At 38.0% G+C, this 25,102-nt stretch overlaps 1 protein-coding gene and 1 long non-coding RNA gene across 4 annotated transcripts in view; one reads left to right on the top strand and one right to left on the bottom strand.

Annotated features, from left to right (window-relative positions):
- Positions 1–5,471: 5,471 nt before the first annotated feature.
- On the bottom strand, positions 5,472–7,355 carry LOC125611599. 2 transcript variants are annotated; one of them, XR_007341797.1, is made up of 3 exons: positions 6,582–7,342; positions 6,271–6,392; positions 5,472–5,681 (listed from the first exon to the last, which is right to left on the bottom strand). It is a non-coding gene; the product is annotated as an uncharacterized LOC125611599 (long non-coding RNA). The 2 variants fall into 2 exon arrangements; XR_007341796.1 differs by having other exon boundaries at positions 6,271–7,355.
- A 3,442-nt stretch (positions 7,356–10,797) lies between these two features.
- Positions 10,798–25,102, top strand: part of Mgam (maltase-glucoamylase) — a 151,870-nt gene continuing 137,565 nt past the window's right edge. The window contains exons 1-3 of one of the 2 annotated variants that reach the window (XM_048786803.1): positions 10,798–10,953; positions 21,793–21,919; positions 23,508–23,611. In XM_048786803.1, coding sequence (XP_048642760.1) covers positions 21,793–21,919; positions 23,508–23,611 — 231 coding nt within the window. In that variant the 5' untranslated portion in view covers positions 10,798–10,953. The remainder of the gene's footprint in view (positions 10,954–21,792; positions 21,920–23,507; positions 23,612–25,102) is intronic. The other variant, XM_048786802.1, reaches the window with a different exon arrangement.

The raw sequence follows: 25,102 nt of genomic DNA, 5'->3' as shown, positions 1-25,102 counted from the left end.
ATTCACTGATCGTGGGGGTGCAAAATTTATAACTACTTTGGAAGACAGTTTGGTAATTTCTTACAAAACCAAATCTTTCCATATGATCCAGCATTGGATTTCCTTGGAATTTGCCCAAAGTAATTGAAGATTCAAGTCCACCAAAAGATCTTCACATGGATGTTTATAGCAGATTAATTCATAATTGCCAAAACTTGGAAGCAACAGTGATGTCCTTCACTAAATGGATGAATTAAATGTGGTATAGTAGACAATGTATTATTATTTAGGACAAAAAGAAATGAGCTCTCAAGTCATGACATGATATGCAAAATCCTCAAATGTATGTTACTAATTTGTAATCATTGAAGGTAAAGAAAAGGCTAATTTGTTTACGAAAACTGAGAGGAAGAATTGGATATATCAGGAACAGGTGCCTGAGAGAAGGAAGCAGCTTTCTGGTAGCATGGACAGATGGCATGAGTAGGAGCCTTGGTGGTGACCTGCTATGGCTTTGAGGCCTTTCTGTACTGAAGTATCTGGTGTACATTTTTTCTATCCTTCCTGATTAGGTTCTACACAGGAAGACAGAGAATGCTGAAATCCCAAACCTGCCTTTCAGCTAGGTGTTTTGTTTTGGCAGATTCCTTCTTTAGAATGACAAGTGGTTGGCAGCAAAGCACTTAACTTCAAAGGCAAACTGAGCAGAGTCAGAGGCTCACGCAAGGCTCTGGTATCCAGGGCCACTACTGAGCAAACCTCTACCTCTCATCTCTTGTATAAAGCAGATGGAAGCACATTTCAGAAATCAGTGTATTTTCAAAAAAAAAAAAAAAATGAACCCCTATCCACTGGTCCATAGGAGTTATAATATAGTGCATTTTGAAGCTGAAGTTCTGACATAATTCTTTCTCTAGGTTTTTCTTTTCATACCTTATTTTCCCATGAAAATTGTGGAATTTAAATAGGATTGTATAATTGCCATAGTAGCAAATATTCTCAAATATTTTTCTAGCAATCAGTTTTGAGAAAAAGGGTTAGTAGTCATGTTAAAAGCAAGTCATATTATCTTGAGATGTAGGTATTCCTTAAGAAGAGGTGCTTTCTCATGGTTTGACTCAGACCAAGCAATAATAAGCTATAGCATATAAAGGATTTACATTGAACATCTCACCTCTCTATCTTGATCATTTGGTTATACCAACCTCTGGAACCAACATCATTATACTTGCTTAGATCACTTATACAGCTTTAATTATTTCATTTTTCTATGAATGAGTCCACTGATGTAGAAGACTTCCAGTTATTTATTTATTTATTTATTTATTTATTTANCTTTAGGGTTCTGTAGTTTTCATTGTATAATACAGGAGACTAAGGCAGATGGTGAGCCAAAGGTTGACTTGATGTGCAATCATCCACAGCATAATGACAGTTTGGTAGTTGTGATTCAGTGGGTCTTTCATCTGCTGGCAAAGAGTAAACTGGATGGCTCCGAGAAACAGCAGCCCATGCAGAAAAAGCCGGGAGATGCTCAGACACATCAGCACAAGGTCACAGTTACTAAGTGGCTGTCTCTTTACCATATTTCTAAAGTTCATCAAGAAAATGAATACATTGGCCAAGATCCCCACTGCAAACTCCAGGATTGAAAGGAACAGAAATGAATCTTGGCTTTATAGGACAGAGTTAAGACAGGAGTCAGAGTCAACATGATGCTTCTCTTGGTGACTGGTTCATTTAAAATTCAGACACTACTCAGCAGAGGAGGGTAAGAGTACATTCTGAATCAGGACTTTCCTTTACAAAACACCCAGATCTTGCCCTAGTTATGTCCCAAAGTAGGTACACTAAAAGCCCTGACAGGAATCTTTGAGGGATCTTGTTGCTTTAGAATGTTTCTTGGATACACGTGAAGGCTCATTATGAGGGTAGATGACTGCTGGTTCTACTCTTTGGAATAATGGAGAAGCACTTCCTAAATCCAGGTATTCCTGTACAGCAGTCTCCCCAGAGGACCACAGTATAGCATCAGAGATGCAAATGAGATAGGGTCTCAGTTTTCCAACCAGATAGGGTCCAGTTTTGCATGCCCATCTGGACTGGTGGGAGTGGAAATGAGAATCGGATTTGCTTATAGGTTTCAATGAAACTGGCAGCAGGCAAAGCAGATATTCTTGGTGAACTAAGGTTTGAAATAGTGTCTCCTTCCATTTGCATTTCTTCTATATCTCAGAGTCATGACTTTCCATAGAATGTGTTTCTATATGGACAAGTGAATTGTTCTTCCTCTAGTCCAACAGGTGACTGCTATTTTAGTTGCCATTCTAAAGGCTTCATTCACCCATCACTGTTGTACTAGACACTGTACTTGACAAGAGGGGTGTTGACCTGAGCAAGATGAGCACCTGGCCATGAAGTAGAGGGAGGGACAGTATCCAGCCTGGATTACTGCAGGAGGCTTTAAACTGCTCTCTCTGCTTCTCAGCCTCACTCTCTCATATAGTATTCCACAAAGTAACAATAACGATCCTGATAATATAACTTAGGTTGGGTCATTTCTCTGTTCAAATCTTTCAGGGTCTCTAATCTCCCTCCCCGTAAAAGCTTAGTCCTTACAGTGGCCTATGGGTGTTTCACAGTCAGGACCCCTGTTCTTTTCAGATGTCATCGGGGACACTTGCTTTTCCCCTTCTTCCATGCCAGCCATGAGGATTTTTCCTGTTCTGTGAACTCACCAAGCACTCTCACTGCAGGACCACCACATTTGTATTTCTCACGACCTGAACTGCTTTTACGTTTTGTGTTTCAGTGTCTCACTTGCTTCTCAAAAGTTCACTGGAAAGACTTTCCCTGACCATCCTATAAATGGCATCCCTTACCTTATCTTGGGTGCTTACTATAATGTTGAATCTGTTTTATCTTTCTGTATATATTCAATCATTTATTGCCAGTATCCACTTTCCCCACTGAAAAATGTAAGCTTCATGAAGGCACTTATTTTCACAAAACAAATATTTAGTTGTCTATAGTATCCTCTCAGTCTACGCATATTATATATTTTATATTATTTATTTATGTTATATATATATTATATATTTTATAATATAAAAATGTTATATTTTTTAAATGTTATAGTTTTTAAAAATTACATTCTAACACATATGGTTTTACATTCCAAGATTTAGGTTTCTCCCCTTTCAAACATTTCCCAATATTTGTTACCCTTGGGCCTTCCAGCATCTGGAATTTTCCTTGATCTCTAAAGGAATATGGGTGGATTTCACAATTACTTTTGAAAGCTCTGTAAAAATTCGGGCTAGTTACTCAGGTGCATTCCACTTACATCAACTCCTCTCTCACCTTGCCTTCTTGCATGGGTATGAGAAGTAGCAGCCAGGTCCTAAAAACCAGAGGCACAGGCCTTAGGGAAAGAAAGCCCTGAAATTAAATTATTGACAGAATGATTGCAGAAACCTCTATACCTGGTTACACAAAACACTGATTAGTTTAATTTTAACACTGGCAACGGGGCAAATTTGCTATAGGTAGATTGGGTTCAAAGTCAAGCAAATATATATATTTTTGAGAGCAAAGTGTTTTTTGGTTTGAGTGTCACTGAGCTAAGACTCCTCAGCCCTTTGCTGCCGACAGTGAACACCTTGCCCAACCTATCCAGACCCAAAGCAAAAGGGCAGAGAGGGACAGAGGGCAGGTAAATACCAGTGAAGTGAAGAGAAAATAAGACAAATTACCAGGGACTGTGTGAAATGTTAATTGATATATGAAGAGAGCATAGTCCTTAGGGAAGGAGGCTCTTTTACTCTAGAGGGAAACCCCCACTGATGGCTTCAGATAGTGTTAATTTAAAAGAAGCAATTTGATATTAGTGAGATAGACAACTAACAGGAGTCTGAAACCAAGGAGGTATCATTTTTTATTAAAATGTTTATTTCTATTTATTTGCATGTTATAACTAACAATTGTGGGTTTATACTTACATATTCATACATGCATGTGGCTTACGGTATAATCTGGTCATTATGGCTCCCCAGTATTTCTCCTTTCTCTACTATGAGGAGGAACCATTCAGAAAACAAGTCCCATAGCCGTGGTGGAAAGCACTGAAGACTGGACTGGCACCTAGGAAGCACAGGGGAGGAAGGAACAGTGCTTCAGAAGCAGGAAGGAGTCCAGGGTGACTCTTGGAGGAGGAAAACCTGCAGCGGCCAACTCAGGCTGGGTGTGTGGCCCAGGCGACTTTTTTTTTTTTTTTTTTTTAGCTTCTGTGTGCATTATAAGATAAGGTGGTAGGTCTTCAGTTCCCTTCTGTCCTCCCACCTGCTGACATTCCTAAATAGGGGCTGGATTCTGTTCCTGCACTGTCTGCACTGGGGTTAGGCAGACAGCAATGGGGAGACTTGTACCAGACAAGTGGGAAAGACCGGCAACCTACTCTAAGCAAGTCGAGGAGGAGTCCCCAGGTTTCCTATTTCTCCAGATAATCAAACAAAGAAATAGGTGGTCCTGGACTCATAGAATTTTCCTGGAAGTTCAGCCAGCCTGGACGCGTCCTCCTCGCATTATTTAAATCTACCACTAGGTGGCGCCAGACCACCGTGAAGTGTGCAATTCTTGGCCTGTTCAGGGTGCTTGAGAACCCCAGCGGTGTTTTCTTTAATCAAGCAATAATAAGGTCCTATATTTCACACAATTGAAATTTTAGACTGCATTTAATGCTATACTGTAAGCTGGATATCCTTTAATATTATAGTTGCCTCACAAAGAATGTAATGATACTTCCATTTTACTAATGAGAAAGTTTCAAGAAACTTAATTAGTTAAATATCTTGGCCAAAGTCACTAAATTAATGAGGAACTAGAATTCTGACACTAGATTTCTGATTTCCTCTAAGCCTAACTACCAACCTGAGGTTTGGGGTGGAGAAGATGCTCTCATTTTGTGGAGATGCCTGGTAACAATATTCTTTCCAGCCTCAGCCCTACTTTTAACATTAAGTTTCTGGCTGTTGAGACCCTCTGAGCCGCCTCAGTGTAATGCAGGGAGGAAGGCAATAGCTCATCCCTTCCCAGGAGAGAGAAAAATTGAGTGTGGGTAAGTGGGTCTCATACCTCGAGACTACTATTCTGGCTAAGGAAAGGAGTGGGAAAAATCTCCTTGGACTCTCAGAAATAACATGTCTATATACCTAGTGGGTTGACATAGCTATTAGTAAATCAAGGCCCTGGAGTATAAAAGAAAATTGCTCACAATTTCTTAATCAGATCTGACATGAGGTCTTTTTGATTCCCTTCTTATAGGATTCCTCCATCGACTTTGCTTCTATTACCCTTTATTCATACCACCATTGTAGCATTTATTAAAATTTGTGTTTTTTAAAACATGTGTATTTTGAATTTACATCAAGTTCTTCAAGAGCAGGGATTATGTATTATTCTTTCTTTGCTCTGCATTAAACATGACACATTAATTTGAATTTTATCCCTTTATTTGGTTATTCAATTTAAATCCAAGATTATAATTTGAGCAAATTTACTGTCTTAGAGATGTAGTATGTAGATCTTGCTTGAATCTAGGTGAATTCACTCCTGGGATTCAAACATGTTTTGTGTGTGGAAGATGAGAGGCTGAAAGTCTTTCATAACCCATCATTGTGTAGCCATTCAGGAAAACACTCATCCTAAGAGAAGAGAGAAATGGGCAGTGAACCTTGTCCTGCCTACAAAACTATAGTCCTCAAAAGTTGTAGGCAAGGTTCTGGATATTAATAATAATATAATTTATTAATGATAAACAGGGTTTTTATCATTAATCCTTGTCCTCTATTCCAGACCTATGGACTTCTGTCTGAATCCAAAGAAAGGTGCATTAGGTAGGCCCTTTGGCTGTTTTAATCATTCAGGTGAACTCCAATAATGTCAGTCTATTACATGCTGCACTAAATAGTTCTCAGGGCTCACAGTGTGCCATGTCGGGGAAATCACCCTCGCTGGGGGAGTTATAAGATGTGCAAATTCTTGGGTTCCACTTAAACTCAATGAAACAAAACCCCTAAAGGTGGGGCCTTACAATCTGTGTTTTAGCAAGCCATTCAAGTGATTCTGGTGCATTATCACATTGGAAAACCACTGGGATGTAAAGAAAAGCAAATAAATTTGTCAGAATTTCTGTAATAACCATACTTTACAGAAAACTGGAACACCACATGCACATTGGAACTTTTGTCAGGATCCACATAATCTTAGCAACAGGAGTCAATTGTCACTCACTTGAATGCTCCACCATAAATGAGATGTAGACTCTTGTTAGAAATTGAAGAAAGACTTTGATGGTTTTAGATGGTAGATAGGCTAACATCCCAGGAATCCCAAATCCAGCTTTGCCAATTACTCTTGTTACATGAGAAGAACAACAGAGAAGTGGGAGTATAATGTTAGTATTACTCTCTTAAAACTGAAAGCAGTACCCAAAGGCTCCCTTTGGCAAAGTTCTAATACAAGTTGGATTGGAGCATACAGTAGACCTAGGCAGAGTCCACATACCCGATTTGCCTCTGCCCATGGTAAATACTGCCAATTACCTTTGCAATATCAATTCTCTCTTTTTCATTACCAACAGGACTCCATCTTTATTGGGCATGTCAATATTCCCATCTTAAACAAACAAACAAACAAACAAACAAACTGCATTTACCTTCTTTCTTCCAGATAGAGGTGGCCTCTGAGACACAAGAAAAAGTAATTGGGTGGGATTTCTTAGAAAACCTCTGTTGCTTTTCTTTCTTTATTTGCCTGAACTTACTTGTTACAGTTGGACCCCAACCATTAGGGAAAATCCCAAATAATCTCAAAATTTTCACTCTGAATTCCTTGAGTAGCTGAAACCACCAGCAGCAATTTCTCTTCTTCAGGCTTCTCATTATGTGATGAAGGTAAACTCCTCAAGTCCTTAAGCCTCAATTCTTAGGTCACAACTATTGGAAGCTGAACACAGTATGAAATCTATAATTTGGGACCAGAATGCTCAAGAGTGTGGAGAGAGGGAGAGGGAGAGGGAGAAGTACACATGGGGAGAGACAGAAGTGTTCATACTTACCCAGTTACTTGGAGGAGAGAAAGAAGAGAACTTGCCGGAAAGAAGGGTCCTAAATCTACTTGTCTGCCTAATCATATAGAACCAGGAAGTGGACTGGAGAGGTCAACATGCTTCCTGTCTAGATTTGCTGGTCATGATGAGGCAGAAACAGGAACTACAAGAGAGGAAACAAAATAAATGATATCTCTGCCTCCTGTATTTTAACAATTTTGTTTTTGCCACAAGTAATTGTCAAAGTGATGTGGGTAGAGTACTCAGAGATGGGGCCAAGGATTCTTTTGCCCAGCTCTTATTTCTGTTTATCTTTTATTTATTTATTTAAGTACCAGGGATTGAACTCAGGGGCACTTGACCATGGAGCCACATCCCCAGCCCTATTTTGTATTTTATTTAGAAAGAGGTCTCACTGAATTGCTTAGCACCTTGTTTTTGCTGAGGCTGGCTTTGAACTTGCAATTCTCCTGCTTCAGCCTCCTGAGCCACTGGAATTATAGGCATGCACCACCATGCACAGCTGTTTCTCTGTCTTTTCATTTTATTATTGCTAATAATTAATTCTGCTAACAATTATGTCTTACATTCAGAAAGAGAATCTGTGAGGTCTAGTTGTCAGATAGGAAGATGCTTTGTAAGCTGCCAATTAAGAATTGGCTATCTTTGGGTGAGGTGCCCATCCCTGATAGAGTGAACTTTGATACCAACATGGAATCTTGAGATTAGGCACATAAAGAAGATCACATTCCTTGGCAGGATCTGTGGGTAGGGATTCCTTTAGAGGGACTTCTGGATTCATTTTTAAGTTTTATTTTATCCACAGACATGAGATAAGAGAGAGGAGATTTTAGGTAAAACTGACAGAGTTGTAAGATCTTGGATAACAAACCCTGCTTTGTTTATCTCTAATAGGGATAACATAGAAAGAACGGTAAGTGAACACTGTGTAGCACTGTGTTTTTGAGAACTCTTTCTGGCTAACACTGGAGTTCAAGTGGTGCCCAGATGGAGACAGTGTGGACATGGTTGTTCCCAAAGAACAGAACAGGAAGAGGAAGTACACAGGACAAGGAAGCCAAGTCAATAGGCAAAAATGATAGAGCTCACACTTTGGCATAAGACACTATCAGTAAATTTAAGATGTTCATTATATCTTTAAACAGTTTTCCTCTGGGTGTGAGACTAAAAGAAAACATACTTAGCAGGGGTTCATTGTAGGGGAATCTCTGCAAAATTTAGTGTTTTGTATTGAAAAAAAATCATATAAATTTGCATATTATTATATTTACTGCCACATTTTCATAATCAATTTTTTTTATTGAAATCACTATTCTTCTGCAATGATCTTGGATTAAAATTGAATTTCCAAGAAAATGCATTATGTATCTCCCAGTATGCTACCACATACTTATAAGGGTACGTGTCTCCTGATCTAAAAATCTATAATTCTGTGGGATGCCACAAGTCATAGGGACTTTGTGGATATATGCAGATCCTCCAATTGTGAGTGATTGTAAAAGTGAGAAAAACACAAATAACAGGAGGGACTTCTGGATTCATTTTTAAGTTTTATTGCTCATAGGATCAACTGAAGTGGTTAGAAATTTTCAGTGGTGTTCGTGGACAAAGGGAGACAATGACAGCTTTCATAGCAGGGCTAGTAGGAACCATTTGGTTACATGGCACAGAAACTGGCTAGAAGTAAGGGCCTGGGAGGTGATGAGGATGATGATGATGATGGTAGTAATAGTAAAAATACTTTGGGTGAAGATTTGGGAAAATCACATAAGATTAAAGATTAAGTTGTACATCAGCCTTCACAGAAATTGCAAAAATACTGGTACTTCATTGCTCCATTTATGCTTCTTGGGGTTTTTCACTAGTCTATTTTTTAGGTAAAACAAAATACCCATGGCAAGTTAACTCTATGATGAAAATAGTCCCATTTGGGAGCTTGAAAGTCCAAGTAGCATGGCACTGACCCAGCGAGGGTCCCTCTGGTTGCATCACATGGTGGCAGATGGCATCATGGTGGGAGTTTTATAAAAGAGCAAAAGAGAGAAATCACAAGGTGAGACAGAAAACTAAAGATCAGGGAGGTCCAGTCTTGCTCTTTTATAACAACTCTCTGCGAAGTCCTGTGAGAACTACATTAATTCCTTTCAATGGCAACAACTCCAGTGACTCAATGACCCCACATTAGCTCCACTTCTTAAAGGTTCCATAACGTCCCAACATCACCTACTGGGCAAAAAGCCTCCAACACATGACTCCATAGGGGACAAACTGTATCCAAATTGAATAGTATCCTATTTTTGCTACTCTCTACATATCTATTCCATTCTCTCTCTCTCTCTCTCTCTCTCTCTCTCTCTCTCTTTCTCTCTCTCTCTCTCTTTTGGTACTGGGGATTGAACTCAAGGGCACTCCACCACTGAGCCACATCCCCAACCCTATTTTGTATATTATTTAGAGATAGGGTCTTATTGAGTTGCCTAGTGCTTCACCATTGCTGAGGCTGGCTTTGAACTCGCGATCCTCCTGCCTCAGCTTCCAGAGCTGCTGGGATTACAGGCGTGCACCACCACGCCTGGCTATTCCATTCTCTTTTGGGGAAAAAATACATTTATTAATGGGCTGGGATTGTGGCTCAGTGGTAGAACACTTGCCTAGCAAGTGTGAGACACTGAGTTAGATCCCAAGAATCACGTTAAAAAAAACTAAATAAACAAAATAAAGGTATTGTGCCCATCTACAACTAAAAACATTTAAAAATATTTATTAAAACTCTTGAATTTTTGCCTGTCAATTTCATGACATGATCCCACAGACCTAATGTAGATGGCATGTGCTTGAGTGTGTATAGTATGCTGACTCTGTGTGTGTGTGTGTGTGTGAGAGAGAGAGAGAGAGAGAGAGAGAGAGAGAGAGAGAGAGAGAGATGTAGTATGAGGTAGAGATTCAGACAATGAGATTCAGACTCTGTCAAATCCCAATTTCTGCGAGGGAGCAGCTAATTGGCAAGGTTTGATCTTCGTTCCAGTGCTAGTGCGGTCAGCTGTGATGAGAAGGTTAGAGTCATGTTGAGCTGTCCTTGCAGGGGTGGGCTGTGCAGGTGTCCTCTGGGTATGGTCAAGGGAGGAAATGATGGGAATTTTTGTAGAAGATTTGAGCTTAAAGGGAAGTATCTCTCTCTGAGTGAGGGTCTCCACTTTGGAGACTTGGTAGTAAGTGAACTTTGAATTTGTTGAATGAATGAATAAACATTCAGCCTGAAAAGTGGTTTTCCAGATTTACTGACTTCAAACTCTATGAACATTGGATTACAAGACTAAAATTGTTAGTGTGAACTCAGCTCTGCCTCTATTTGAGTGACCTTTATCAGGTCATTTTTCTTAGCTTCTATTTCCTGATTTATAGATGAAGATTGAAAATACCTACCCTATGTTTTAGGATTGTTACCATCAAAGAGATAGTACAGATCAAAGTGTTCTGAAAGCTGCCAATTACCAACAGTTTTATTTTATTGCTGACCTGTGAATATTAGGTAATGTATCGTTCCTAACGGCTCTCCTTGGACTCGTACCTGTAAGTACTTGCACTCTGGTCTGGGAGGGTGGAGGTGAGGAAAGATGTAAGTCAGTGTAAAGCTGCAGAAGAGCAGCTGTTTCCCAAGAGGAGGAAGTGCTGTAATGCTCTGTGCCTGTTGTTTATATCTAACCTTCCTTTGAACATTTCTGGGTAGAGAAGTTGCTCCTACTCCATCCAGCTCCTTTCTCCCCTTCCAGGTGGCCAGTGATGTGAAGGGCTTATATGAGACCCAACAGAAGGAAAATCACGTGGCTGGGAAAAAAAAGAAAGAGGTACAATTTAAGTTTGTAGGCTATGGAGAGAGGGAGGTCATTTTAACATGAAGGGGGTGTAGATGGCATGTGCTTGAGTGTGTGTAGTATGCTGACTATGTGTGTGTGTGTGTTTGTGTGTGAGTGTGTGTGTATGTGTGTGTGTGTGTGTGTGTGTGAGAGAGAGAGAGAGAGAGAGAGAGAGAGAGTCATATAGTATGAGGTAGAAATGTAGGTCAGGTCTGATTTTCCACCATTGGCTCACAGAATCAGTTCGGTGTAGAATTTACTGTCTCCACTTGTCTATCTCAAGGGTCTCTGAGAGAAGAGACCACCTCCTTTCAGCCCAATCCAGTGAGGCAATTTTAGAGCTTGGTGAACTATAGGAACAGTTCTTAACAGAATTTAGCTAATGATACTGCTGGTGTATATTATTTGATTTTCAGAAAAGATTTAAGTTGGAGTGGTTCTGGGAGGCCAACATTGGATATTGGGTACTCATTATCTTCTCTTAGGTTCAAAATAACATTATTAAGTGCTATTATCATCCTGAATTTATAGACAAGAAAATTTAGCTGCCTAAGTTATTAATTAAGTGACTAGAGAATCTGATATTCAAGCCCAGGCTCGTTTGATTTCAAACTCCACGTTCTCTCTGGCACTATATCCAGACAGGGAACCCTGAAAGATCAATCTAAAGATTTAACATGGAAATGCTCTCTAAGAAATTATTTGTCTCTTTTCGAGAATTATATTCAACAGTTTTAGATTGCAGGGATATTTTCAGGAAAACCCACCCACAGTCCATTGTTGATATGATCCAAACAGATGAGAATATTATTTTCTAAAAGGAGTTTATTCTAGGAAGGGATAATCCATGAACTCATCTTAGCTGCAAGAAGGGAATACACACTAGGCCTCTGTCCCTCTAGGCTCAGTAGTCAGACTCCTCCTGTGGGTTTGGTTTTGAAGGAGACATTGAGAAAACTCAGGGAGCTGGAAGCTAGTGGGGGGTTAAGCTCTGCTAAGCGTTTGCAGAATGCATACCTATAGAACAGAGCAATGTATTCTTGAGTGTACTATTACCTCAATAGTTCTGAAAAGAGAAATATCAGAATACCAGTAACACTGATGGGGTGTTTACTAAGGCCTATGTATTATGTTAAATGTTTCACATGCATTCTTTCATATCTTCTTCATAATTACATGACATTACTCCATGGGCATGTACCTGGTGCAGCTTCCAGGTTCCGTTGTGGATTTATATTGGAATTCTTAGAGGTGTGGGGAAAAGTAATATTTTTTGGACTAATCACCCAAAGAGGCACATAATCCAGGGTTTTAAGTCTTGGAGAGTTCCGAAATCCAGCTCATGCTTATGACAGATTTGGGCACATTCTTACTTGTGATGGTTCCTGTGGTTCATAGAAGTCTTCTTGCCAAGGCACTAGGACCTCCAGATTGTGGCTCCAGTGTACTTTTCAGTGTTGTCCTTAATTGTCACCCACCTGTCTCCCTATCTGTATCTTTTTACAACATTTTACAAAACTAGTCCTGTCCCTTCCTCTGTGCATTACAGATGTTCTTTCCTTGACCCAAAATATCCCTTTCTGCTTCCTTTTCCACTCTCAAACGGTTGTGCCTTGGTTTCTTCCTTGTTGCTCCCAACGTGTGTATTCTTCTCCTGATGGCATTTGTTATATCATAGTAGCCGGCCACTCTAGGCATCACAGTATTTGTGCCTTGGTCTGGCTTGAATCATCTTTTTTAATGCAAGGACTTAGCACTTAACCTTTAAACTGTGATAATCAGGCAACATCATAGATGTCAGCATGCAGTGCAGGGCCTTTTCAAAGTAGGTACTTGATAATTGTTCTTTTATGTAAATTATGGTAACATGATATGTTTGGAATCCTGATTTAGGATACAATAAGAGACTGGCAGAGTTGAAGGAGCCTGAGATCTGGAGTCCAGGGTCTGGGCTCCAGACATAGGGCTGTGGCAGAGCATCATAATTTTAATTGTAACTGATACTTTGGGGGTATTTATGTAATACCAAGTTTTTTGCTTGCTTTGCTTTGTTTATTTTATAAGTTTGTTGGCTAGGTACCACTTTTACCTTCATTCCAGTTAAGGAAAAAGAACTTTACTTGTTCAAGTTCCCCTGCTAGTAAGCAGACCTGGGCTTTCAGTTCAAATCTGGACCTTCTAGTCAACACCCATGCAAACCTTACAACATTCCTGGATCTCAATTTCCTCACCTGTAAAATGAGGGAGCTGGCTATACTTGATGATCTCAAAAGTTCCTAATGGTCCAGCCCACATGGGCTCTGGAACTGGATGGATATGCATTTGGTGGCATTTTAGACACTTATGCCTTAGGGCCATGATGATATCAGCAAGGCAAAATAGGCAGAGATCTTGGCACTCTGCAGGTCTCCATGCAAGTTAGTTTTCTTTTCCTAACTCTTTTAGCACTAAATTCTTGGATTCCATGATGCCAAAGGCACTCAGTGCTCCCAAAGGCTGTGCTGATTCCTGACTCAGGAATAAACAAATTAAAGACTGATGATTCCTGACAACATTTTCACTAGTGGTTGGTGAAATGAGAACAAGAAGGACACAGAAGTGGACTTTTCAAAAATATAAATTAATTCCATTTTGATTGTCCAAGTCTATGTCCTATGACACAACCATGATGACATAGTGACTTTCATATAGTTTTTCTTGGTGATACACACAGTTAACAAATTCATAGATCCAAATATTTCCTGAATTTTCACTGATACATAATGTTCAGAAATAGCAACAGTTGAATAGGGCTTTTAAAATTATGTGCAGTAAAAGAGCATTTTTGAAAAATTTCCAATATGTCACAGACTAAGAATTTTGTAAGACTTAAAATAAATTACTAGGAAAATAAAGTAAAAAATCAAGGATATGCAAATACAAGCTCCATTTAAAAATAATTAAGGTCAGTGTATATCAGAGTACTCTGTCATATTGTTATAAAAGCTTCTCAACACTTATCTTTAATTTCTATTTTTATTTCTTTGGGCTCTGGCAACAACATGTACATGAAACACCCTTGGGGGCAGCCTATGGGGAAGACTCTGCCCTACTGAAGAAGATCCACTGGGTAATAAAGCAGACTTCTTAGCCTGGAGTTCCTGGATATAATTCACAGAGCCCAGTGAACTGGGAAGGGGGAAATATTGACACATTTTTTTCTTTGGTAACCTCTAACTGCAACTGAGCATTTCTTTTCATTACAAAGTTAGTCTGAAAGTTAGCACCATTGTGTTAGCAGTGCACTTTCGTTCCAAGAGAAGTCATATTACTTTCATATTGCATATTTAAGATAATATTGAAAAATTGCTTAAGCTTATCACTATTTTGCAATCGCAATAGCTATCATACTGTTGCTATATTTTTGGTCAATATATTAAGGAAGCACATATATAATCTTACAGACACACCTTTGGTAGAGGCCAGAAAAGAAAACTTTTGAAAACATTTTCAGAACAATTTCCTTGGTCATAGGTCAGCAGATTGTTCTAATGTCACGGGGTTCCTAAGAAATTAGGAGTCTCTGGGAAAAACCAGAGTTCTTCTGGGATACCAGGTCATTTAATTTTTGCTCCTTGTTGCTTTCAAATTGAGTCATTCTGGTGCTCTCTAGACAGACAAGTTGGAAGTCCTCACCATTGAATAAACCCTCAGGGACTGGAGGGGATAGAAAGCGTCCTGGAAGTGGCTTCCTCTCTGAAATCTTAGAGGAAGACCTTGATTACTAATTAACTAATAATTCTGATGGGGGAAGGACTTCAGGGCAGTAATTTGCATTTAAAATCCACTAACATAGGCTGGTAAACAGTGCCCGGCTTAGCTTACTATCTGTGGGTTGCACTCCTCTGCTTTTATTTCTAAGCCATCCTTTCAGCTGAGCAAGAGCAGCTAAGGGAGGCAATGAGGTATGTTTGTGAACGGTGTTTTCATTGGTGTGTGTGTGTGTGTGTGTGTAAACTTGATCTTCTTAGGTCAAAATTCCCTTGTTAATTCATTACAGACAAAAGTAGACAAAAACAACAAACTAAAAAATTAAGCAAGCTCACATACATAAAAACCAAAATTCAACTCATTTACCTTTTTCCTGTGTGTGTGTGTGTGTCTCTGTGTATGTTCATGTGTGTATTTCTCTGGACCCAAAGGCTTGATTGCACCTAAATATGTGTGTTTACATGTATCTCTGGGTGAGGTGTGAAGAATTGTTTAATATTGAGGGTGGGGTAGCAAGTAGAAGTTCTTTTTGATTCTGGAAATGATAGAGGAAGTGAGGAGAAGGCTTTAGAATTTGGGGACATTCCTTCTAAAAGGATGTTAAGCTGTGATTGAGGAGTGGTCAGGAAATTGAGGAATATGTCATAATTTGAAGAGATCTGGTACCTGTATTGAAGCGTCATAGGGTTTGTATGTGTGTATGTGTGTGAAATATCCGGATGTGTGTGTGTGAGTTGCTGTGTGGTGGGAGGTTGGAGAGATTTCTTGTGCAATCTGGAAGGAAGTCTGGAAGGGAAAGACAAGATACTTGGACTGGCAGTTACATATGAAATAGAACAGAAGTGCCCTGGGAAAAAGCGAAGGCAATGGACTTCTGTTGGCCCCTCTCTGGCAAAAATTGAGGTGTCCTTACTGGTTTTGAGAGTTTAGCTAGACACCTGTGGGTATCTCTTTTCAGGATGGCCATTGAGTAGGGCAGGAGAGTTACTACTGGAGAAAGGGAGAAAGGTCAACGTCAATGCCTTTGAGTTTCACTAGAAAAGGCTATAACAGAAGGTTCTGATGCAGGGTCTGAACAGTGGCTTTAATGTTCCCTGAGGACCTCCTGATCTTTCCAAACTGTTTACTAGCAGGGAGTCACTCTGTGGGAACAATGAGTGTTTGTGTAGAACTGCACAGGGAGAGGGTGAGAGGGAGAGGTCTTAGTTCTGTGATAGGTCAATTTCTGTGCCATCAGAGACCAAATGAGGTGGAATGACATTGTATCTTGTACCTAAAACTTAAGACAGCTCATCACTATTTCAGTCTCACAGAAAATACCAGTGATTTTATTAAGCATTCCCTCACAAATCAATTTCAATGAGCTAATAAAATCAAACACTACTCTAGAAGCAAGGGATACTACAGAGTAGATGGATCTAGAAGAAATTTTCCATTTAAAATTGGTTCATATAGTAACTGTGGAGTATCATGAGGAAGATAAACCCTTATACACCTTGGACATGGGGGTCACAGAAGAAGACAATTTTGTACTAGGCAAGATCCCTTTGGAGTTCAGATGGGGAAACTGAGGCCCAGAGGGGATAAGTATCCCCCCACCCCAGGGTCACATAGTTAAATGGGATCAGAACTGACCCTTAGATCTCTTCACTTTGGATGTGACTAGATTTGCAAAACATTCATTAGTGTCTTTTTTTTTTCTTCCAAAGCAGGGAAACAATGGACCAGTCCACAAAATATTGCCCATTATTTTTGAATAATCTTCTTTGCTAATTATTTTCTTGTTCTCTATAAGACTAATCCTCTCTTTTCCACTAGACTTCTTGCCTTGGGTTATCAAAGGAATTTAAAAGAACGGCTTAGCTATACATACACAAATCAAACAATGGCTACAATTCAGAAAAGAGGATAATTATCCAGTTTTTCTCAATTACTTTATGTAGCCATTTTAATAACTGGAGTTCCCATATGACTTATTTTTCTACTTTGCTTAAATAAGTATGACAGTGGATAGGGAAAGGAGCTTTGAGATTTACTCATATAACTATATAGTTCAAGAAGAAAAATTACTGTTGAGTTGTATGTCTTATGTATGATAATTGTCACTTTTTCATGAGATTTTCCCTGACCAACTGGTTTAAACTTGCAACCCCATGCCCCACTCTGTATCTTTTACTTCTGATTCATAGCTCTTACACAGTCTGATCTACTGTATATTTATTTATTTTGTTTGTTGTCTCTCCTTTGTATCCACAAGAACATAAATGAAGACAGAGACTTTATCTATTTCATTCAGTGTTGCATAACCAGCTCCAGAAAAATGCTTTGCATAATGTAGGTGCTTAATAGAAAATTGAATGAACCAACAAACTGCAAGTAGATTTCTGTTTTGTAGCTTTGATAACCTGATAATAAGTACATCTGAGAAATGGGGTACATCAGTAACTTATTCTTCTTGGCTCCGTAGAGAATGTAAAACAGTGCTGTGATCCATAAACTTAAAATGGATTGCTACTCCTGGTGCTTTCAGAACATTTTTAAACCCCCAGCTGCAGTGAAAATTCAATGTGGAATTTTTGTTTCCTTTGGTTTCCATAAGGTTTTGAACTTAATGGTTGTCTTTGGATACAAGCATTTTTCATATCTCCTACCTCCCTTATTTATAAACCTTTATTATTCATGGATAATGAATAATATATTTTCTATATTTGCATCACATAGTAGGAGATGGTGTGGCATTGGCCTTAAGAACAATAGGTTTGGATTCACTTTGCCTGGTTTGAAGCCTGGCTCTGCTACTAATGAATTCTGGACTTTGAGGAACCTAGCCTCTGTGAGGCTCAGTTTATTCATTTGTAAAATTGAAGAATCCTTGTTGGTAAGTTGGTTGTGAGCACTAAACAAAATAATGTATGTAAGCACCTAATCTAGTACCATGTACAATCCAAGTACTTGGTTAATGAGCTGTATGCTGCGTGATAAAACTATAATCTCACAAAAGTCTATGCTGGTATATACTGTGGGGCATTGTGGCAGAGAATACAGAGCAATGGTTAAAAGCTCTGGCTGTGGAGTCCAAAGGGCACATGTTCAAATTATAACTTCCTTATCAACTCTATGATATTAGGCAGGTAATTTAACCTTTCTGAAGCTTAATGTCCTCATCTGAATTCAGAAATGCTAGCAGTAACTCATTTGGGGTTTTATGAGGATTGTGTATGACAAATTAGGGAAACCTCTTAGCATATTTGTGCAATCATTGTCAACTATTATTAGCTTTAGCATTAACATTTTACAGTTATATGCTTGTTAAACAAAAAGAACATTTAAAGACTAATGATAGATTGTCAAGTATGAATTTTTAATGACAATTTTTTTGGGGGGGGGAAGCACCTAACACTATTTAAACTACTCCTTTTAAAAAGTTACCTTTGTCATTTTTCTTGATCTTGTTTTCTTTCTTTTTTAAATATTTATTTTCAGTTGTAGTTGGACACAATACCTTTATTTCACTTATTTTTTTATGTGGTGCTGAGGATCGAACTTAGGGTCTCACATAAGTGAGGCAAGTGCTCTACCACTGAGCCACAATCCCAGCCCCTTGATCTTGTTTTCTTAAATTGTATTCCTAATTGAGATAGTGGGCTTCCTCATCACATTCCCTGTAATGCAGAAAGGAAGGTGAATCAGGTAATGCTGGACAGATGTTTGTTTCGTTGTTTTGTTTTTCTTTTAAGGTTTAAGAAAGCATTTCTTTTGTACACCTAGAAAATACATATTAATATGTACATACATATGGTTCTATAGAGCAGGCAACCATATTTGAATATATGAAGCTTGTCTTTTGATAAGAGACAAGCAGATTTTTAAAACATGACAATGATGTTTTATTTAAAAAATCATATTTACCTTTGTATTTAGTTATCTACCTTTGGCAACATATTACTGTAAATTTTGTAGCTAAAAACCAACATTTATTATCACCCAGCATCTATGGGTCAGAAATTTGGCAGTGGGTCTCATGAAGTTCTAGCCAAGGGATCAGCCATTGACCATAGTCATATGAAGGCTTGATTGAGGATGGAGGATTAGCTTTCAAGATGGTTCTGGGCAGAAGGCCTCATTTCTGTATAAGTTGTTGGAAATTCCCATGGGCCTCTTTCAGTGTTATGATGTCATGGCAAACTGGTTTCATTAAGAAATGATCCAAGAGAAAGAGCAGGAAGAAGCTTCAAGGACTTTTATAACCTAGTCTTAGAAATCAGAAGCCATCCTTTCTGAGTGACTAAATCCAGCCTACCCTTCAAGAATGGAAGGAGTAGCAAAGAATTTTTGAACTTTAAAAAAAATTTGCTGTCATTATTTTAAATAATGCTGAATTTTATTTTATATTTACTCAGTGCCCTCTCTGTGGGTGTATCCACTGTCCTCAGTGGATAGATGTAATGCTACAAATAAAACAATTTACACTGATTTCAAGTGTACCTGTGTATTTATGGGATAAATTTCTATAAATGAAATAACTGGATTATAGGTGTGAGTAATTTTAAGTTTTTGCCTAGACTTCATTGAGCAGATGATGTTTATTGTTTGACTAGAAATGCATGGGTGTTTCTTCAAAGTGTCAAACATAGTATGTATAAACATTTGGAAAATTTTAAGATATTAGTGTAATGAACAATTTGCCATCTCACAACTATTAGCACTCATCAAAGAGAGAGACAGAGAGATAATCTCTTGGATGGGCATTTTGATAACTCCTTTCCTTGTCAGTGATAATAAGGTTACTCTTTGCCTTATTAATTAATTTAATTATATCAAGTGTGGAAGACCATTAATCTTTATGGAATTTTGCAAGCAAGATCAATATTGTGAAATTTCTTATAAAGCCTTTGAGAATGTGAGGTACTGGAAACAGTCTAGGTAAGAAAGACTAGAGTTGGGGCAATTTATTTTAGAAAACAGAAGGCAATCTTTACTATAGAGAAGGGTAGCCCTCAGCTCCATTTCCTAAAGTAACAGTGAATTACATTGACTAACAGCAATTTCTTATTAATTTATGAGAAGCAAATCCTTTTGTCATTGAATCTGTGGGCAAAAATACTGAAGAAGACTGCTTCTTCCTGAGAAGAATATGGGAGGACACACTGATAGATTGGAGATGAAATAGAAGACGAACAGTGTCTAAGTTAGGGGGTCATAAATTAATTCCTGAGAGGAGAAGGAAGGGCAAGTTCTTCTTGAATAAAGGAATGTGTCTTGTAAATCTATTCAACCTGGGGAAGGAGTGGTGGGTGGGTAGGGAAGAAAGTAGGCCTTGAGTAAGCAAAATTGCTGCTCATGGATCTTCTTCTTAGCTCTGTGCACCTGAATGCCAGGTAAAGTATCAGCCACCTAACACGTGGGGCCATAAAGCATATAGCAGATAAGGAGATCATATCAGAACAAGTTGATAAGGACAGTGATTAACTGTATACATCCGCCACTCCTCTGTGTACTCCATTGAGTAGCATGAGAATTGAGCTCTCCTGATAATCACTTTCCAAAGCCTCTGCCTCTTAATACTCTCACACTGGGCATTAGGTACTATATGCATTTGGAAGGAAATATCTATTCAACTCACGGAAACAATTAAATGTTTTTATATTTTATATTTTTCTTTGAAAGTGAAAATCCTCCAAGATTTCTTAGAGGACCTTAAGAGGCAACTCGTGGTTAAGATGATACATAAAGTGTTTGCAGTTCTAAAATTCTGGGTTAATCTCATCAGCTCTCATCTAAACTATGGTTTCTAAATGTTCTTCCCACTAAAAGGGACCATGACTCTTTACAGATGTTTGATTTCAGATTGGTGGGCTGGAAATGTACGAGATGAGCCTAGGTGATTGTGTTGTGCAGAAAGGAAGAAAACTAACAAAGACTCTTAGGGTTATACCAACAGGGTTTAGGACCGACCTAAAGAGGCTGCTGCTGGACAAAGGTGTAAGATATTAGAATTAATATTATCAGTGGATTAATCCAGATAAAATATGTTTAAATTCATGGTTTCACGAGGATGCTTAAAAACAAATCATTGTTCCCCTTTACAAGATGCTAGGAAAACAACTCCTTATTTTGAAAGCCAGTAAATGAAGAATTCAACATGCCACCAGTCCCTTGTGAACTGCATCTTTATTACCAAATTATAGGGAAAATTTCTGTTTATTGAAATATTCTAACAAATAAAGAATGAAAGAATTGCAGCATCTTTATGAACTGAATAATAGGGTAGACTTCTATTTATAGAAATATTTTATCTAATAAGCAAAGAAAGAATGAAAGAATTACAGCATCACAGGGAAAAACATCATCAAAAGAGAATCACTAGATTTTTTTATCTCCTGCTAGAAGATGCTATACCATCTATGTACCATTGCTACTAAACAATCAAACCTGAATCTGATCAAAACTTTATATCTAAAAGAGCAGAGAAACACATTAGCATTAATGCATATGCAATTAAAAATCCCAGATTGTGGGGAAAAACTACAGAACAAATCTTATTGACTAAAAATGACCGAGACATAAACCAATTGCAATGTATAAATCTTACTTGTATCTTTATGAGGATAAAACGAGCAGACTTTAACAGTTTATCAGACAATGAGGTGAATTTCAAAATTGACTATATATTTGATGACATTAAGGAATTCTTGCAAAATATTGCAAAAACGTTTTAGGTGTGATCATAGTTCTTGTCTTATAAAAGTTCTTATCTTTTAAATATTGAAATATTTTCAGATAAAATTTCTGAAATCTAGGATTTTCTTCAAAATAATCTAGAATTAGGGAGGCAAGTAAGTAGGAATAAAGACAAAATGAGACTGATTATGAATTGATGATTTTTAAAATTTAGTTGATGGGTACTTGGAGTTTTGTTATATTATTCATTATATACATTTGAGCTTTTCCATTAACAAGCTGCTAGGTATGTATACAAATCTAAATTTGTTAAATCTAAAATTATAAATTTATAAATTACATGATAAAATTATAATTATAAAATTACTAAATCTAAAATTATTTTCATTCCTTTTATAGATGGCAAGAAATAAATTGAAAAAATTCACTACTTTGGAGATTATCCTTAGTGTTCTTCTGCTCGCAGTGTTCATCATCGCTGTTGTTTTAATTGTGCTTTTAGCAACAGGTTCTACGGAATCAAAAGGTAACAAGTAACTCTGGGCTTTCCCTCCATTTATTTCTCTTATCAAAGTAAAACCATCATCAATGGTAGGGAAGCAGTGCATTTGTATTCATTGGTGTGAGAGTGTGTGTGTGTATACATACATGTGTGCAGGTGTGGTATGTGTTTGGGGGAACATCTAGCTAATACTGTGGAAGCTCAATAGCTTTTCCTTACAGGCTTAAGTTCTGAAACCTTAATTTCCCAATTTAATTAGTGCACTGGGTTAAATTTCACAACTGACACTTAAAATATATTTGCTGAATTTTTTTGAAGAATTCTGATTCTATTAGTGATAGTGAATAATATACTGTGTGAAAGGGGATCAAATAAGTATGTAATCAAAATATTTTATGACTGTTTGGTTCCTTAAAAAATTCTGCCCAAGTCATCTTAATAAAAGTTCATTACATTATTATATCCCCAAAGATGGTCTGGATTGTGCTGAACTATCCAGGATTTCCCATCTTGTTTATCTAGGAGCAACTTCTTAGGGCAATCAGGCAATGAAGGTCAACCCGTGGCTAGAGGAAAACCTTCTCTGTCTCCTGCCTCACCCCCAGCTATAGAAATTTCTACTTTTCATGGAATACTAGACTGGATAGAGTTTGTTTAATTCTATGAATCTGAAAGTGTAACTAAAACCCTTATGCCGAAATTGGTTCAAATATGGAGTTCATTTAATCCACCACATTTGAATTGGAGATCCTAGTGAAAAGAAAACAATGAAAAACAGCATTGTTGTGTCTTAATGTCATTATTAATTTATTGCAGATTGCCTCAAAGAAAGCTAATTTCTTTATTTTAGAATGCAATAAAAGTGTCTTTTCTATTACCTGTCTTTTAATGTGAGATCAAAGGTTTCAGCCCTGACATAGGTTCTAGCTGCCAGTTTCTAGATTGGTGGATTCCCCTTACATTTTTTTTTCCCCATACAATACTTTGTATTTACAGGAGACTGGCATTGCTCAGATGTGTTCTCTGAATTGAGGTGGACGATTATCATGGAACTGAACATGTTCAGTGTGTACCAGCTACTGGGGATAGGAATAGAGCAGACTTTCCTGTAAAGGACCAGATAGTAAATATTTTAGATTTTGTGGGCCATGCCATCTCTATCATTATTACTCAGTGCTGCCATTGTAGCCTAAAAGCAGCTATAAACAAATGAGTGTGACAGTTTCAGCAATATTTCATTCAAAAAACCTGATTTGGTCTGCAGGCTATATAGTTTGCTGACCCTTAGACTAAAGGGAAGTTGGTTCCTACTTTTATGAACTTCAGATCTAATGGTGTAGTTCTTTGTTTTGCATATACTCTCTTGTAGGGGAGGGGCAGAAGGGTAGAAGAAGATGATGCCAGCATAGTAGAGGTAAATAGAGTCAGAAAGAACAAAGGAAAGTTTTATAATGTGAAAATGCATAACTGTTGAGGATACCAGAGTAAGTCCAGTCAGTAGTGGAATGAATACGATTGCAAGTATTGGGAACAGCGAGGCCTTTGAATGCTTGAATGTTTGTGATACTGCTATGTCTGTGTGATGGTCATTTTATGTTTGCTTTTGGGATAGCCCCAGATCCTGGGACCACAAGTATCACCCCTAATTCTACTGAATGCCCAGTGGTAACTGAATCTGAACGGATAAACTGCATCCCTGACCAGCCACCAACAAAGGTTTGACTCTTGGATTTTTAAATTTAAGAATATATACCACTGAATGGTTTTTTTTTTTTTGAACTTTTTGTGGCTTGTCTCAGAGTCTCAGGTATATTAACTCTATATTCGTGTTTGTGTGACTTTATAGCTTCAGGAGAGGAAGAGCTGGAAAATTCCCTTGGATTGCCAGATTCAAATAAATGTACATGTTGCTCAGTTAAATTTGAATTTCAGAAAAACAACAAATAAGATTTTAGATAATAATGTCACTTGTGAGATTTGAAACTTACTAGAAATACATTTACATTTCATCTGGCAAGAGTACTGATGATTAGTTCTCTTTGATTCCGTCACTGCATTTGTTCTTGCCCTCTGTCTATTTCCCTTCTTTCTGAATTCCAAAGTGTTATCGAGTCTATAATAAAAGTCATACACCTACATTAAACATGATTTAAAATAAGGACAAAGTTTCAAGAGCTATGCTTTGGAAGGAAGAAGGCAATTAATACAAGGGCGAAAATAATGCAGCACGTGGGCATTTATGTTAGTATTTCTTGATCACTGACTGAAGGGCACCTGATTATCATAATAAACTTGGCACACTCCCTGTCAGTTACTTTTTACTTTGAGAATAAAAATGATATCTGAATGAAAACCAAGTGCAGCCTTTTGAATGAAGTCCACTGATATGATGTGTCAGATGTGTATCAGATACAGAATGGATCTGTATGGCACTCCCACACTCATCTCCATAGCCATCCCATTCTTAGTGGACTGCAGTAATCTGTGAAGTTCTAGGGAGTTACATTTTTGGTTTCTCTAAGGGGCTTTTATATTAAAATATATTTTTTCTTTCCTATTAGAGGATAAACCTCCACTAGTGGATTAATCTTCTTGGGAGAATGGGGTGAGGTAGAGGGGGGTATGATATGAGAGGTAAACACATCAAAATAGTCATCTTATTTATCTCAGGTAAAGGTGAGTGAGTGAAGACAGTGAGGAATGAGACCTCAGTCAAAAATCATGATACCTCCCCCCATATTTAAACACTTGGTGTTTTGCAGCCTACCTTCTTCTTCATTTTTTTTTTTTGAATTCTTGTAGTTGTAGTGGACAGCATGTCTTTATTTTGTTTGTTTATTTTTATGTGGTGCTGAGGATTGAACCCAATGTCTCACATGTGCTTGGCAAGCACTCATTTGTGTGTGTGTGTATGTGTGTGTGTATGTGTGTGAATGCACTCCAGGGGTCCTTTTCATGTGTCTCAGAAGAAAAGCTCATCCAGTTATCTAGATCTAGTCCTGATCTTTAGCTCTGGGCTGGCAGCTGGTTAGAGGGCATTACACTGGATGCCTTCCTATCACACCTGAATTCATAATTTGGTTTTCCTTTTCTACTGTAAGGGTTCTGTTAGTAGTTCTGTTATGCTTCTGGTCTTTGAGTCAGAATCAACAGAACTTTTGCTTAGCTCTTCCCTTCAATTGCTAACTGGTGTTAGGAAAAGCAGTG

Source organism: Marmota marmota, unplaced genomic scaffold (genome assembly GCF_001458135.2).
Source record: "Marmota marmota marmota unplaced genomic scaffold, marMar, whole genome shotgun sequence".
Lineage (NCBI taxonomy): Eukaryota > Metazoa > Chordata > Mammalia > Rodentia > Sciuridae > Marmota > Marmota marmota.
This window is presented reverse-complemented; position numbering and strand designations above follow the sequence as displayed.